At 38.3% G+C, this 16,931-nt stretch overlaps 1 protein-coding gene across 1 annotated transcript; it reads left to right on the top strand.

Moving 5' to 3' along the window:
• Window positions 7,163-7,840, top strand: LOC107620529. Its single transcript, XM_016322675.1, has one exon. The coding sequence runs from the start codon at window positions 7,163-7,165 to the stop codon at window positions 7,838-7,840; it is 678 nt and encodes a 225-aa protein (XP_016178161.1).

Here is a 16,931-nt window from a genome sequence, read left to right as displayed (position 1 = left end):
TCCTCAATTTGAATACTGGGGGCGCCTAGAAGCATCTATCACCAAGCTGCAAGAAGCTATGGATCAACTGAAGGAAGAACAGCAAAATCAAAACAGCATGCTCTGCAAACTGCTTAGCGAACAAGAAGAGCAAGGGCGTGAACTGAAAGAACTGAAGCACCAGAAGCTATCTCTTGAAGGGCCAAGCACTCCACAGACTAAAGAGGCATCTACCTCCCAAAGCAAAGGTTGTTGAGTCCTAACTCTGTGATAACCTTTTATCTATTTTAAGAGTCTATGAGTATTAAAATTAGAGTCATTTGTCTTTATGTCTTTAGTTTCTTTTCTTTTATTGCTAAGTGTCTGCTTTTATGCTTAATTTATATTATTTCCAATAAATAATAAATAAAGATTAGAGTCTATGCCTTAAAGTTATGAACATCCTATGAATCCATCACCTTTCTTAAATAAAAAAATGTTTTAATTACAAAAGAACAAGAAGTACATGGTTTCGAATTCATCCTTGAAACTAGTTTAATTATTTAGATGTGGTGACAATACCTTTTGTTTTCTGAATGAATGCTTGAACAGTGCATATGTCTTTTGAATTTGTTGTTTATGAATGTTAAAAATTGTTGGCTCTTGAAAGAATGATGAAAAAGGATATATTATTTGATAATCTGAAAAATCATAAAAATGATTTTTGAAGCAAGAAAAAGCAGTGAATACAAAAGCTTGCACAAAAAAAAAAAGAAAATGGCAAAAAAAAAAGAGAAAAAGCAAGCTGAAAAAGCAAATAGCCCTTAAAAACAAAAGGCAAGGGTAATAAAAAGGATCCAAGGCTTTGAGCATCAGTGGATAGGAGGGCCTAAAGGAATAAAATCCGGCCTAAGCGGCTAAACCAAGCTGTCCCTAACCATGTGCTTGTGGCGTGAAGATGTCAAGTGAATACTTGAGACTAAGCGGTTAAAGTCAATGTCCAAAGAAAAAAAAAGGAGAAAAGAGTGTGCTTAAGAACCCTGGACACCTCTAATTGGGGACTTTAGCAAAGCTGAGTCACAATCTGAAAAGGTTCACCCAGTTATGTGTCTGTGGCATGTATGTATCCGGTGGTAATACTGGAAAACAAAGTGCTTAGGGCCACGGCCAAGACTCATAAAGTAGCTGTGTTCAAGAATAGACATACTGAACTAGGAGAATCAATAACACTATCTGAATTCTGAGGTCCTATAGATGCCAATCATTCTGAACCTCAATGGATAAAGTGAGATTGCAAAACTATTCAAGAGGCAAAAAACTACTAGTCCCGCACATCTGATTGGAGCTAAGTTTCATTGATATTTTGGAATTTATAGTATACTCTCTTCTTTTTATCCTATTTGATTTTCAGTTGCTTGGGGACAAGCAACAATTTAAGTTTGGTGTTGTGATGAGCGGATAATTTATACGCTTTTTGGCAGTGTTTTTACATAATTTTTAGTATGATTTGATTAATTTTTAGTATATTTTTATTAATTTTTAAATAAAAATCACATTTCTGGACTTTACTATGAGTTTGTGTATTTCTCTGTGATTTCAGGTAATTTCTAGCTGAAATTGAGGGACCTGAGCAAAATCTGATTCAGAGGCTGAAAAAGGACTCCAGATGCTGTTGAAAAAGGAGTCTAAATTGTGCACTCTCAATTGCGTTGGAAAGTAGATATCCAGGGCTTTCCAGCAATATATAATAGTCTATACTTTGCCCGAAGTTAGACGACGCAAACTGGCGTTCAACGCTAGTTCTCTGCCTTATTCTGGCGTTAAACGCCAGAAACAGGTTACAAGTTGGAGTTAAACGCCCAAAACAGGTTACAACCTGGCGTTTAACTCCAGAAACAGCCTAGGCATGTGTAAAGCTTAAGTCTCAGCCCCAGCACACACCAAGTGGGCCCCAGAAGTGGATTTCTGCACCATCTATCTTAGTTTACTCATTTTCTGAAAACCTAGGTTACTAGTTTAGTATTTAAACAACTTTTAGAGATTTATTTTGTATCTCATGATATTTTAGATCTGAACTTTGTACTCTTTGACGGCATTAGTCTCTAAACTCCATTGTTGGGGGTGAGGAACTCTGCTGTGTCTCGATGAATTAATGCAATTAGTTCTATTTTCCATTCAAACATGTTTGTTTCAATCTAGGATATTTATTCGCACTTCAATTTGATGAATGTGATGATCCGTGACACTCATCACCATTCTCAACCTATGAACGCGTGCCTGACAACCACCTCCGTTCTACATTAGATTGAATGAGTATCTCTTGCATTCCTTAATCAGAGTCTTCGAGGTATAAGCTAGAATCCATTGGCAGCATTCTTGAGAATCTGAAAAGTCTAAACCCTGTCTGTGGTATTCCGAGTAGGATTCAGGGATTGGATGACTGTGACGAGCTTCATACTCAAAAGGGTTGGGCATAGTGACAGACGCAAAAGGATCAATGGATCCTATTCCAGCATGAGTGAGAACCGACAGATGATTAGTCGTGCGGTGACAGCGCACCTGGACCATTTTCACTGAGAGGACGGATGGTAGCCATTGACAACGATAATCCACCAACACACAGCTTGCCATAGGAGGAACCTTGCGTGCGTGAAGAAGAAGACAGGGGGAAAGCAGAGATTCAAAAGACAAAGCATCTCCAAAACTCCAACATATTCTCCATTACTGCATAACAAGTATTATTTAATCCATGCTCTCTTGTTCATTTGCAAGTCAACTGATAATTATAATTGATATCCTGACTAAGAGTTACAAGATAACCATAGCTTGCTTCAAGCCAACAATCTCTGTGGGATCGACCCTTACTCACGTAAGGTATTACTTCGACGACCCAGTGCACTTGCTGGTTAGTGGTACGAATTGTGAAAAGTGTGAATTACAATTTCGTGCACCAGCGTGCTTGGCTTTATCCTTTTGTATAGAGAACCTGGCTAGGAATTTTCTGGCGAGGTCGTCGAAGCTTGTGATCGATCTTGGTGGTAGGCTATCGAACCACTTTATAGCTGTTTTGGTGAGGGTAGTTAGGAAAGCTTTGCAGCGGGTTGCATCCGAGACATCCATGAGATACATCCGGCTCCTAAAGTTGCTGAGGTGGTGCCTCAGATTAGTAGTTCCATCGTATAGGGTCATGTCGGTAGCCTTGAAATCTTTTGGAACTTTAGCTCTCATGATTTCCTTTGTGAACGGGTCTTGTTCTCTGTGGGGACTAGTTTCACGTTCAAATCGTGCAGTCTTAGCTTTGAGGTCGGCTTCGGGCTTTTGGAGTTTTTCCTCCAGCTCCTTACGCCGTCTTGTTTCTCTTCGTAGATCCTGCTCAACTTCTCGTTGTCGTTTGGCTCCTTATTCAAGTTGTTTAAGGCGGTCTTGCTGGTCACGGATGGTATCTAAGATTTCTGTGTTCTGTGTTCGGTTTTCCAATCCGGAAGCATGTTCGTTGTTAGGAGTGCTATCTGCCATGATGTTTGGAATGACTTCTAGGTTCCCCGGCAATGGCGCCAATGTTTCGTGGGTTACCTGAAACAGAGTGGTCGCTCTCGGGTGAGACCTTCTAGTCCGGTTATAGCTGCCGTGTCTAACTTGTTGTAGCGGAGGAGCTGTTCAATCCTTGATCACCAGTGGGTGGTGGTACTTGCAAGAGACTCCGACGCTTAAGTCAGTACGGGCTTTAGGCAAGTTTTTTGTAGAATTGGAGTATGAGTGATGCCAGGGCATCTTGGGCTAGTTTCACTAGCCTTTTTCTTGGTTTTTAACAGGTTTTATGCACTTTCTTGAGTTATAAGTAAGCAATTGGGATAGGAATTCATGCATAAGTTGGACCACCAACATTGTCTCAAACGCTGGAAGAGAGGCAGAGCAACCCTCTGCATGATTTGCTGGTGCTCACCTTTGAGGGAACGTTGGGCATTCAACGTTACCACCAACGTTATGAGAAAATTTTCAATTCTGGAGCTGAAAGTTTTTTGAGCGACGCGTACGGCAAAATTTCTATATCCACGCGCAAGCGTGAGTCACGCGCACCCCTGGAATTGCAAAATTGAACATCCACGCGTATGCGTGGGTCATGCGTACGCGTCACAAAACGAACGTTGGAGGTCCAACGTTGCCTCAAACGCTGCCTCCAACGTCCGTGATGCCAAGCCCAAAATTTGGAATTGAAAAACTTGAATCCACCCATACGCGTCAGTGATGCGTACGCGTCGATAGGAAAAAGGGCAATTCACGCGTAAGCGTGGTGTATGCACATGCGTGAGAAAGCAAAATCTCAGCCTTCACGCGCACGCATGGTGCACGCGTACGCGTGGTATAGCAGAACGTTGGCCCTCCAACGTTGAGTCAAACGCCAATGACAGCAAAATTTATCTGTTTTTTTGAAAAGCATTTGAGTCAATGTTGGGATCAAACATCAACTCCAACTTGAGCACTAGGACTCTGTAATTCAAATAGATCTCTTCTCAACAATAAGGGAAACCAATTGGAGCCATTTCAACCCAATTCCATCAAGGCCAAAAGCCCAATTCAGAGATTGAAGATCAATGGAAGAAAGTGTATAAATAGTTTAGAATTTAAGTTAGAAGGGACCTTTTTGCATTTTTTTACACTGACTGCACTTTTCACTTTTCTGTTCAATTTTAATTTCCAGGAATGTATCTTTCAATTCCAATTTCCATTCTGAGAGCTATGAACAACTAAACCCCTTTCATTGGGTTAGGGAGCTCTGTGTAAATTCAATGGATCAATACTAGTTTTCATTCTTCTTCTTCTTTCTTTTCTCTTGATTTGACTAGAAAGCTTTCGTTCTTCATCCAATTGGATAGTTATCTTGGGAAAGAAGCTATTTATAATTGGATCTCCTCGGAACCATGGAAGAGGAATGAGGAGATCATGCTAGAATTACTTTCTCACATTGGATTAGATTGGGGTGTGGATGGATATAGTGACATGTAATCCTACCAACACTTTGATCTATGAATTTGTGTGGTATAATCAGTGACCAAACTTCATCTCTTCCCATGAGCACTTAAATCAAGGAATTCGGAAATTATTCATGCTTAGAGAGATTAGATTGCCAAGGAATTGGGATCTAATCACTTAAGATTACCAAGGAGATCAATGAATGCATTGATTGAGAAAGAGATTAAAACGAATTTGATCCGGAGAATTATCACATCTCTTGACCCCAATGAGCTTCCCCATCTTTGATCTATCCATTCTTTTATATTCCACTTCTTTAATTTCATGCTAAATCTCCATTCCCATTTAATTTCTTACAACTTAAGATTCTGTCATTTAATTTCATGCAATTTAACTTCTGTCATTTAATTCTTGCAATTTAAGTTTCCTGCCAAATTTTACTTACTGCAATCCCAATTTCAATTTCGATTTAGCTCAACTAGAAAAATTTTTCAATTAACATTGATCAACTAACCAATCCCTGTGGGATTCGACCTCACTCTATAGTGAGTTTTTACTTGACGACAATCCGGTTCACTTGCCGGTAGGAAATTTGTTGAGAGACAGTTTCTGGGTGAATCAAGTTTATGGCGTCGTTGCTGGGGATTGGTTTTGTATTGACAATTACTAAATTGGAGGATAACTAGATTGAGCACTTTTCTTTTTGTTTGATTTATTAAATTTTACTTCCAGTCGTTCATTTTGTTCTCTTCAATTTTTAGTTATGTCTCTTTGATTTTTCTTACTTCTTTACTTTCCAGCAAACTAACTCACTAACTCACTAACTGTTTGATTAATTACATCAATTGCTCTAACCACACTTTTTCATTAATTGTGAAATTCTTCACTTGCTGGTTACTGCTTGTTGTACTACTTGTATGACAGGTAGAAGAGAGGTTTCAACCTCATTTGATAGTGAACCAGAAAGAACCTTCTTAAGATTAAGGAGGGAAGCAAGAGGAAAGAGGGTTGTTGGTGCAGAAGAAGAGGAGGAAGACTTGGATATGACCATGGATGATGATATGAAAAACCCTCATGAAGGGGAGGTGAACAATCATGCCAAAAGAGGTGGAGCCAACCCTGTTGGACAAGAGAGGAGAGTTCTGGGTTCCTACATTAACCCAAACCCAGGAAACTGTGGTAGCAGCATTCAAAAGCCAACTATCCAGGCTAATAATTTCGAATTGAAGCCTCAGCTCATAACTCTTGTACAAAATAACTGCTCTTTTGGAGGAAGTACCCAAAAGCATCTCACTAAATTCCAAAGGATATGACACAGTTAAATCTAATGGTGTTCATCCTGACACCTATAGATTGCTACTGTTTCCATTTTCTTTGAGGGACAAAGCATCAAAATGGCTGGAATCCTTTCCTAAGGAAAGCATGACCACCTGGGAAGATGCAATGAACAGATTCTTAACAAGGTTCTACCCTCTACGAAAGGTAAACAGGCTAAGAACTGAAGTGCAGATATTCAGACAGCAGGATGGTGAGACTCTTTATGAAGCCTGGGAGAGATTCAAGGATTTGACAAGGAAATGCCCCCCTGATATGTTTAATGAGTGGGTACAAATTCATATCTTTTACGAAGGACTGAATCATGAATCAAAGAAAGCTACGACCACTCATCTGGAGGTTCCCTAAACAAGAAGAAGACCATTGAAGAAGCCATTGATGTTGTAGAGACAGTGGCTGACAATGAGTATTTTTATGCCTCAGACAGAAGCAACAATAGGGGAGTCTTGGAATTAAACCATATGGATGTAATCTTGGCCCAGAATAAGATGATCACCAAGCAACTGGCTGAATTGATCAAGCAAATGGAGAAGAATCAGGCTGCAGGTATCCATACTCAACCATCACCTCAAGATGTGCTAGACACAAAAGAAAGAGTTAACTGGGAGGAAGCTAATTACCTTCAAAATTCATCTAGGCAAGCTAATGATCCATACTCTAAAACCTATAACTCTGGTTGGAGAAACCAGCCAAACTTGGGGTGGGAAAACCAACAAAACCAAGGCCAAGATCATAGACCACACAATCCAACCTAGTATAACAACTCCACTAACCAAAAATCAAACCAAAGACCATATCAGACCACACAAACACTTATTCACTGCCACCATATCAAAGCCATAATAACCACTCCCAACACCCTAATTTCAGCTAACCATCACCACATGATGAGGACAGAATGGCAAAAATGGAAGCTGTGCTTGCAAACCTTTGCAAGGAGTCTGAAGACATGAAAAAATTAAGGGAAGATGTGAGAGGTAGTATAAAAAGTCGGGGGGAGGTTCTTAAGAATCTCGAATCTCAGGTAGGACATCTTTCACAGCAAACTCTGAAGTCCACTGATAGTTTTTCAAGTGACACTGAGAAAAATCCAAGAGGGAAAATGAAGAAGGTGAGATGGGAAGAGTGTAAGATAGTTACCCTTGCAAATGAAGAAATCCTGGAAGAAGATACCAACAAGCCAACAGAGCACAACCAAGGAAGTTCCCAGAGCAACTTGAAAAAAAAAAAACAAGGAACTGGATCTATACAAAGGAAAGAATCAACAAGGGAGGAAATTCCAAAACCTTATGTGCCAAAGGCACCATTTCCTCAGAGGCTCAGAGGGGGCGAGAAAGAAAGGTCATACTCAAGATTCCTAGATATGTTTGCATCTCTCAATGTCAACATCCCCTTCATCAAAATTCTCCAACAGATGCCCATACACATCAAGTGCATGAAAGAGCTGCTGACGAAGAAAGGAACCTTAAAAGGGGGACAAACAGTAACAATGAACAAAGAATGTAGTGCCCTCATAAAAAAGGATGTACTCCTGAAGAAAAAGATCCAGGGAGCTTTCATATTCCCTGTGCCATAGAAGAAACAAAAATTGACAGAGGGTTTTGTGATTTAGGAGCTAGCATAAATGTGATGCCTCTATCAGTTATGAAGCAGTTGCATATCAATGAGCTAAGACCCACGGATGTAATCATCCAATTAGCAGATAAAACTCAGAAGCAAGCAGAAGGAGTAGTCGAAAATGTATTAGTGAAAGTGGAAAACTACTTCCTTCCCACTGACTTTGTTGTTCTGGACATAGAGGAAAGTTACCTCCATCCCATTATCCTGGGGAGACCATTTCTAGCCATTGCTAGAGCCCTGCTAGATGTGGAACAAGGCGAGTTAATCCTGAGAATACATGATTAATATCTCACCTTCCATGTTTTCAAACCTACATCTGAGTCTGAACTAGAACCTAAAGAGCCGAAGGATGATCACAGCAACATGTGCACAAAGGAAAGCAACAGTGGATCAGCAGCTGAACCCTTAAAACAGTCCTTGTTGAATAAGCAAGAATTTCAAGAGATACAGCAACCAGAAGAACTCAATAAAGCACTAAAGCAACAAGAGTTGGGAAGAGCAATTAATGAGGAATCCCATGACACAATAATCACTGGAGAACCACTAAAAGAAGAGGAAAGAGTTATGAAGAAATTGCCAAGGGGATGAAGAAATAAGAAGATTCCTACAGAGGGTTTTTCCCTTGGAGACAAGGTGATATCAGCCCACCATCCACCAACCGCACCCATCTTCCAATCATTCCATCTCAATTACCTCAAGTGTTTACCATAAGAAAGGTCCTCTCCCTAGAGCATGTAGAGATCATCAAGGAATCAAGTGGAGACTGCTTCACTATAAGGGGAGAAGACCTAAGACACTACAATCCACCCTGACAAAGACCGAACGTCAAGCTAATGATGATAAAAGAGCGCTTGTTGGGAGGCAACCCAACCAAAGGTAATTATCTTTCCCTNAAAAGTAGATTCTCTGCATTGCAAAGAGCTAAGTTTGGTGTTGCACACCAAAGAAACTTAAGAGTGAATGTGTAAATCTAAGTTTGGTGTTCCACCATGATTTCATTAAGAACATATTGCACTCTTAGCATAACTAGTTATCAGCTCCAAACAATCAGAGAAATTACATAAAAGTTGTTTGTTTTCTAGTTTTTCGTCTGCTATCTAGTTCATAGTTGTTTTATGGTTCAAAATTTACATCCTTAAATAAAAGTACTTGATGTTTTCCGCATAAGACTTAATTTGCTGTATAACGCAAGAAACTAAGTTTGGTGTTCACACACCAATCTCAGTTCAAAATCCTACAAATATACATGCATGCTAACAATCTCTCAAGTGCTTGGGAGACAAGCAACTTCCAATAACTTGCAGGAATTCAATCAATCTCTTGGAAGTAATACACACCATTAGCTGAGAGCAACTAGAAGGAACCACCAAGAGGTTGTATTGTTACTTAATTCCATTCGCTTTGTGATGAGCGAATAATTTATACGCTTTTTGGCATTGTTTTTACATAGTTTTTAGGATGATTTAGTTAGTTTTTAGTATATTTTTATTAATTTTTAATTAAAATTCATATTTTTGGACTTTACTATGAGTTTGTGTGTTTTTCTGTGATTTCAGGTATTTTCTGGCTGAAATTGAGGGACCTGAGCAAAAATCAGATTCAGAGGTTGAAGAAGGACTGCATATGCTGTTGGATTCTGACCTCCCTGCGCTCAAAATGGATTTTCTGGAGCTACAGAACTCCAAATGGCGCTTTCATAATTGCGTTAGAAAGTAGACATCCAGGGCTTTCCAGCAATATATAATAGTCTATACTTTGCCCGAGTTTAAACGATGCAAACTGGCGTTGAACGCCAGTTCCATGCTGTATTCTAGAGTTAAACGCGAGAAACAGGTTGCAAAGTGGAGTTAAACGCCAGAAACAGGTTACAAATTGGCGTTCAACTCCAAGAGAAGCCTCTACACGTGTAAAGGTCAATGCTCAGCCCAAGCACACACCAAGTGGGCCCCAAAAGTAGATTTCTGCATTATTTACTCATTTTTGTAAACCCTAGTAACCAGTTTAGTATAAATAGGACTTTTTACTATTGTATTTACATCTTTGGATTGTCTTTTGATCCTTTGATCACGTTTTGGGGGCTGACCATTTGGCCATGCCTGGACCCTCATCACTTATGTATTTTCAACGGTAGAGTTTTTACACACCATAGATTAAGGTGTGGAGCTCTGCTGTTCCTCATGAATTAATGCAAAGTACTATTGTTTCTCTATTCAATTCAAGCTTATTCCTATTCTAAGATATCCATTCGCACCCAAGAACATGATGAATGTGATGATTATGTGACGCTCATCATCATTCTCACCTATGAACGCGTGCCTGACAAACACTTCCGTTCTACATGCAAACAAGCTAGAATGAGTATCTCTTGGATATCTAATACAGAGGACCGAGTCCGAGAAATTAGAGTCTTCGTGGTATAAGTTAGAACCCATGGATGGCCATTCTCGAGATCCGGAAAGTCTAAACCTTGTCTGTGGTATTCCGGGTAGGATCTGGGAAGGGATGGCTGTGACGAGCTTCAAACTCGCGAGTGCTGGGCGTAGTGACAATCGCAAAAGGATAGTAAATCCTATTCCAGTATGATCGAGAACCGACAGATGATTAGCCATGCAGTGACAGCGCATTCGACCGTTTTCACAGAGAGGATGGGATGTAGCCATTGACAACGGTGATGCCCTACATAAAGCTTGCCGTGGAAGGGAGTAGGAATGATTGGATGAAGACAGCAGGAAAGCAGAGGTTCAGAGGAACGAAAGCATCTCTATATGCTTATCTGAAATTCTCACCAATGAATTACATAAGTATCTCTATCCTACTTTATGTTTTATTTATCTTTTAATTATTAAAACTCTATAACCTTTTGAATCCGCCTGACTGAGATTTACAAGGTGACCATAGCTTGCTTCAAGCTGACAATCTCCGTGGGATCGACCCTTACTCACGTAAGGTTTATTACTTGGACGACCCAGTGCACTTGCAGGTTAGTTGTATCGAAATTGTGAAGAGAACTAAAATTATGAACGTGCGTATTAAGTTTTTAGTGCCGTTACCAAGGAATGAACAATCACGATTTCGTGCACCAAGTTTTTGGTGCCGTTGCCGGGGATTGTTCGAGTTTGGACAACTGACAGTTCATCTTGTTGCTCAGATTAGGTAATTTTATTTTAATTTTAAGCTTTATGTTTTGATTATTTTTATTTTTGAAAAATTTTCAAAAAAAAAAAAAATTATTCTATGTTCTTCAGAATTTTTAAGAATGAATTCTAGAGTTTCAGATGATGCTTTTATCATCACAGGAGTCAGTTGATTCCCATCAATTTGGCTGTTGTATGTAATGTCCTGCTAAAGCTTGTTCTGCCCTGTCTAATCTCTTTAGACTGAAGCTTTAGACTAACATTGCATGATTCCTGGAATCTTTATTAAAAATTTTGAGTTTCTTATTTTCTTTTTCCAAATAATTTTCGAAAAATTCAAAAAAAAAAAAGTTTTTAACAAAATCATAAAACCAAAAATATTTTATGTTTCTTGTTTGAGTCTAGAGTCAAATTTTAAGTTTGGTGTCAATTGCATATTTTTTTTAACTTTTCCTAAAAAAAAATTTTCGAAAATTCATGCATGATGTTCTTCATGATCTTCAAGTTGTTCTTGATAAGTCTTCTTGTTTGATCTTTAAAATTTCTTGTTTTGTGTCTTTTCTTGTTTTTCATATGCATTCTTGAATTCTTAGTGTCTAAATATTAAAAAAATTTCTAAGTTTGGTGTCTTGCATGTTTTCTTTTATTGAAAATTTTTCAAAAATACATACTTGATGTTCATCATGATCTTCAAAGTGTTCTTGGTGTTCATCTTTGCATTCAAGGTGTTCTTGCATGTTTCCTTTGTTTCGATCCAAAATTTTCATGCATTGAGTCTTTTTGATGTTTTTCTCTTTCCTTGTTAAAATTCAAAAATAAAAAAATATCTTTCCTTTATTTTCTCATAAATTTTCGAAAATTTGAGTTGACTTTTTCAAAACTTTTTAAAATTTAGTTGTTTTTTATGAGTCAAACCAAATTTTCAATTTAAAAATTCTATCTTTTTCAAATCTTTTTCAAAAATCAAATCTTTTTTCTTTCATATTTTCGAAAACTTTATGATTGATTTTCAAAATCTTTTTTCTTATTTCTAATTCATATTTTCAAAATTAATGCTAACAATTAATGTGATTGATTCAAAATTTTTAAGTTTGTTACTTGCCTATCAAGAAAGGTTCAATCTTTAAATTTTAAAATCATATCTTTTTGTTTCTTGTTAGTCAAGTAATCAACTTTAGTTTTCAAAATCAAATCTTTTTCAAAATAAATTTCAATCACATCTTTTTCAAAATTAATTTCAAAATCTTTTCTAACTTCTTTTCTAACTTCTTATCTTTTCAAAAATTGATTTTCAAATCTTTTCCAATTAACTACTTGACTTTTTGTTTGATTTTAAAAGTTTACTATTTAAATCATATCTTTTTCAAAACTACCTAACTAACTCTCTCTTTCTAATTTTCGAAAATCCCTTCCCTCTTTTTCAAAATCCCTTTTAATTAACTAAATGTTTTAAACTTTAATTTAATTCAATTTCATTTTTCTTTTTAATTTTCGAATTCTAACTTTGATTTTAAATTAAAAACAAAAATAATTTTATTTTAATTTATTTAATTTTCAAAATTCTCTTCCCCTCATCTCTTTCTAATTATTTTATTTATTTACTAACACTTCTCTTCCACCCAAAATTCGAATCCCATCTTCCTCTCCGTGTTTGAATTTTACCTCCTCTCCGTCTTACATTCTTCTCTTCTTATACTTGCATAAGGAATCTCTATACTGTGACATAGATGATTCCATATTTTCTTTTCTATTTTCTTCTTTTTCATATGAGCAGGAACAAGGATAAGAACATTCTTGTTGAGTCTGATCCTGAACCTGAAAGGACTCTGAAGAGGAAGCTAAGGGAAGCTAAAGCACAATTCTCTAGAGAAAATCTGACAGAAATTTTTGAAAAAGAAGGAAACATGGCCGAAAATAATAACAATGCAAGGAAGATGCTTAGTGACTTTACTGCACCAAATTCCAATTTACATGGAAGAAGCATCTCAATTCCTGCCATTGGAGCAAACAAGTTTGAGCTTAAACCTCAATTCGTTTCTCTGATGCAATAGAACTGCAAGTTTCATGGACTTCCATCTGAAGATCCTTTTCAGTTTTAACTGAATTCTTGCAGATCTGTGATACTGTTAAGACCAATGGGGTTGATCCCGAGGTCTACAGGCTTATGCTTTTCCCATTTGCTGTAAGAGACAGAGCTAGAATATGGTTGGACTCTCAACCTAAGGATAGCCTAAAATCTTGGGATAAGCTGGTCACGGCTTTCTTAGTCAAGTTCTTTCCTCCTCAAAAGCTTAGTAAGCTTAGAGTGGTTGTTTAAACCTTCAAACAGAAAGAAGGTGAATCCCTCTATGAAGCTTGGGAGAGATACAAGGAACTGACCAAAAAGTGTCCTTCTGACATGCTTTCAGAATGGACCATCCTGGATATATTCTATGATGGTCTGTCTGAGCTATCAAAGATGTCACTGGACCATTCTGCAGGTGGATCCATTCACCTAAAGAAAATGCCTACAGAAGCTCAAGAACTCATTGACATGGTTGCAAATAACCAGTTCATGTACACTTCTGAAAGGAATCCTGTGAATAATGGGACGCCTACGGGGAAGAGAGTTCTTGAAATTGATACTCTGAATGCCATATTGGCTAAGAATAAAATATTGACTCAGCAAGTCAATATGATCTCTCAGAGTCTGAATGGATTGAAGGAATCATCCAACAGTACTAAAGAGGCATCTTCTGAAGAAGAAGCTTATGATCCTAAGAACCCTGCAATACCTGCAATAGCATACACGGGTGAACCCTATGGAAACCCCTATAATCCCGCTGAGTAAAAGAGTCACTGAAACTCCTCCTAGTACTCTCCCAAGCAATACGGAAGAGAATCCAAAAAGAGAGTGCAAGGCCATTGATTTAACCATCATGGCCGAACCTACAAGGGAGGAAGAGGACGTGAATCCCAGTGAGGAAGACCTCTTGGGACGTCCAGTGATCAACAAGGAGTTTTCCTCTGAGGAACCGAAGAAATCTGAGGCTCATCTAGAGACGATAGAGATTCCATTGAACCTTCTTATGCCATTCATGAGCTCTAATGAGTATTCTTCTTCTGAAGAGAATGAAGATGTCACTGAAGAGCAAGTTGCCAAGTACCTTGGTGCAATCATGAAGCTGAATGCCAAATTATTTGGTAATGAGACTTGGGAAGATGAACCTCCCTTGCTCATCAATGAACTGAGTGATCTGGATCAACTGACATTGCCTCAGAAGAAACAGGATCCTGGAAAGTTCTTAATACCTTGTACCATAGGCACCATGACCTTTGAGAAGGCTCTATGTGACCTTGGGTCAAGGATAAACCTCATGCCACTCTCTGTAATGGAGAAACTGGGAATCTTTGAGGTGCAAGCTGCCAGAATCTCATTAGAGATGGCAGACAACTCAATAAAAAAAGCTTATAGACAAGTAGAGGACGTGCTAGTAAAGGTTAAAGGCCTTTACATCCCTGCTGATTTCATAATCCTAGACACTGGGAAGGATGAGGATGAATCCATCATCCTTGGAAGACCCTTCCTAGCCACAGCAAAAGCTGTGATTGATGTGGACAGAGGAGAATTGATCCTTCAACTAAATGAGGATAACCTTGTGTTTAAAACTCAAAGATCTCCTTCTGTAACCATGGAGAGGAAGCATTGGCAAGCTGTATGTTGGTGGATCACCGTTGTCAATGGCTACCATCCGTCCTCTCAGTGAAAATGGTCTAGGTGCGCTGTCACCGCACGGCTAATCATGTGTCAGTTCTCACTCATGCTGGAATAGGATCTATTGATCCTTTTGCGTCTGTCACTATGCTCAACCCTTGTGAGTTTGAAGCTCGTCACCGTCATCCAATCCCTGAATCCTACTCGGAATACCACAGACAAGGTTTAGACTTTCCAGATTCTCAAGAATGCTGCCAATGGATTCTAGCTTATACCACTTAGACTCTGATTAAGGAATCCAAGAGATACTCATTCAATCTAATGTAGAACAGAAGTGGTTGTTAGGCACGCGTTCATAGGTTGAGAATGGTGATGAGTGTCACGGATCATCACATTCATCATATTGAAGTGCGAATAAATATCCTAGATAGAAACAAACATGTTTGAATGAAAAACAGAAGTAATTGCATTAATTCATCGAGACACAGCAGAGCTCCTCACCCCCAACAATGGAGTTTAGACACTCATGCCGTCAAAGAGTACAAAGTTCAGATCTAAAATGTCATGAGATACAAAATAAATCTCTAAAAGTTGTTTAAATACTAAACAAGTAACCTAGGTTTTCAGAAAATGAGTAAACTAAGATAGATGGTGTAGAAATCCACTTCTGGGGCCCACTTGGTGTGTGCTGGGGCTGAGACTTAAGCTTTACACGTGCCTAGGCTGTTTCTGGAGTTAAACGCCAGGTTGTAACCTGTTTCTGGCGTTTAACGCCAGACTGCAACCTGGAACTGGCGTTGAACGCCAGTTTACGTCGTCTATCCTTGAGAAAAGTATGTATTATTATATATTGCCGGAAAGCCCTAGATGTCTACTTTCCAACGCAATTAGGAGCGCACCAATTGGACTTCTGTAGCTCAAGAAAATCTATTCCGAGTGCAGGGAGGTCAGAATCCAACAACATCAGCTGTCCTTTTTCAGCCTGAATAAGATTTTCGCTCAGGTCCCTCAATTTCAGCCAGAAATTACCTGAAATCACAGAAAAACACACGAACTCATAGTAAAGTCCAGAAATATGAATTTTGCCTAGAACTAATGAAAAATATACTAAAAACTAACTAAAACATACTAAAAACTACATGAAATTAACCCCAAAAAGCGTATAAAATATCCGCTCATCACAACACCAAACTTAAACTGTTGCTTATCCCCAAGCAACTAGACAAATAAAATAGAATACAAATAATTCAAGAAGCAATAATATCTCAGAGTTTTTGAATGAAGCTCAGATTCTAATTAGATGAGTGGGACTAGTAGCTTTTTGCTTCCGAACAGTTTTGGCATCTCACTTTATCCATTGAAGCTCAGAATGATTGGCATCTATAGGAACTTAGAATTCAGATAGTGTTATTGATTCTCCTAAGTATTGCCACCACATGTAAATAATTAGAATTTTTCTTATTAAAAACTCGAAAAATATTACCTCCTTATTCTAAAGAAAATCTGCTATTTTATTCATGTTTAATGATGATGAGAAAAATAAATTATAGCTTAATTGGAGATAAAATCAAAATATAGATACTAATTACTACTACTCATATATAATTTCTAAGGTAAAATTCAAATAAGAACAATTATCACAGAGTTAAGGCTAAGATTAGAACTCAACAACCTTGAATTTGGGAGGTGGATGCCTCTTTAGTCTGTGGAGTGCTTGGCCCTTCAAGAGATAGTTTCTGATGCTTTAATTCCTTCAGTTCACGCCCTTGCTCTTCTTGTTCTCTAAGTAGTTTGCAGAGCATGCTGTTTTGATTTTGCTGTTCTTCCTTCAGTTGATCAACAGCTTCTTGCAACTTGGTGACAGATGCTTCTAGGTGCTCCCAGTATTCAATTTGAGGGATTTCTGGGAGGAACTCCTGTGCTTTTCTCTTGATGGGGTCGTCCTGCACTTGTTGTCCTTCCATAGACTTTTTGGTGATTTGTTGCTCAACTGAGATATACTTATCTAGTCCCATTTTTATCCCAGCATCTTTACATAACAGAGAGACTAAGCTTGGATAGGCCAATTTGGCATCTTTGGAGTTCTTGTTTGTAATTTTGTAAAGCTCACAAGCAATCAGCTGATGAACTTCCACTTCTTTTTCCAGCATAATGTAATGAATCATCACTGCTCTTCTGATGGTGACCTCAGAGCAGTTGCTAGTGGGCAGAATAGAGCG

The sequence above is a fragment of the Arachis ipaensis genome, chromosome B10 (assembly GCF_000816755.2).
Source record: "Arachis ipaensis cultivar K30076 chromosome B10, Araip1.1, whole genome shotgun sequence".
Classification (NCBI taxonomy): domain Eukaryota; kingdom Viridiplantae; phylum Streptophyta; class Magnoliopsida; order Fabales; family Fabaceae; genus Arachis; species Arachis ipaensis.
Note: the sequence above shows the minus strand (reverse complement) of the source record. Positions and strands in the feature narration are given on the sequence as shown.

Coding starts and splice junctions, on each gene's coding strand:
- LOC107620529 (XM_016322675.1), top strand. CDS start 7,163: ATGGCAAAAATGGAAGCTGTGCTTGCAAACCTTTGCAAGGAGTCTGAA.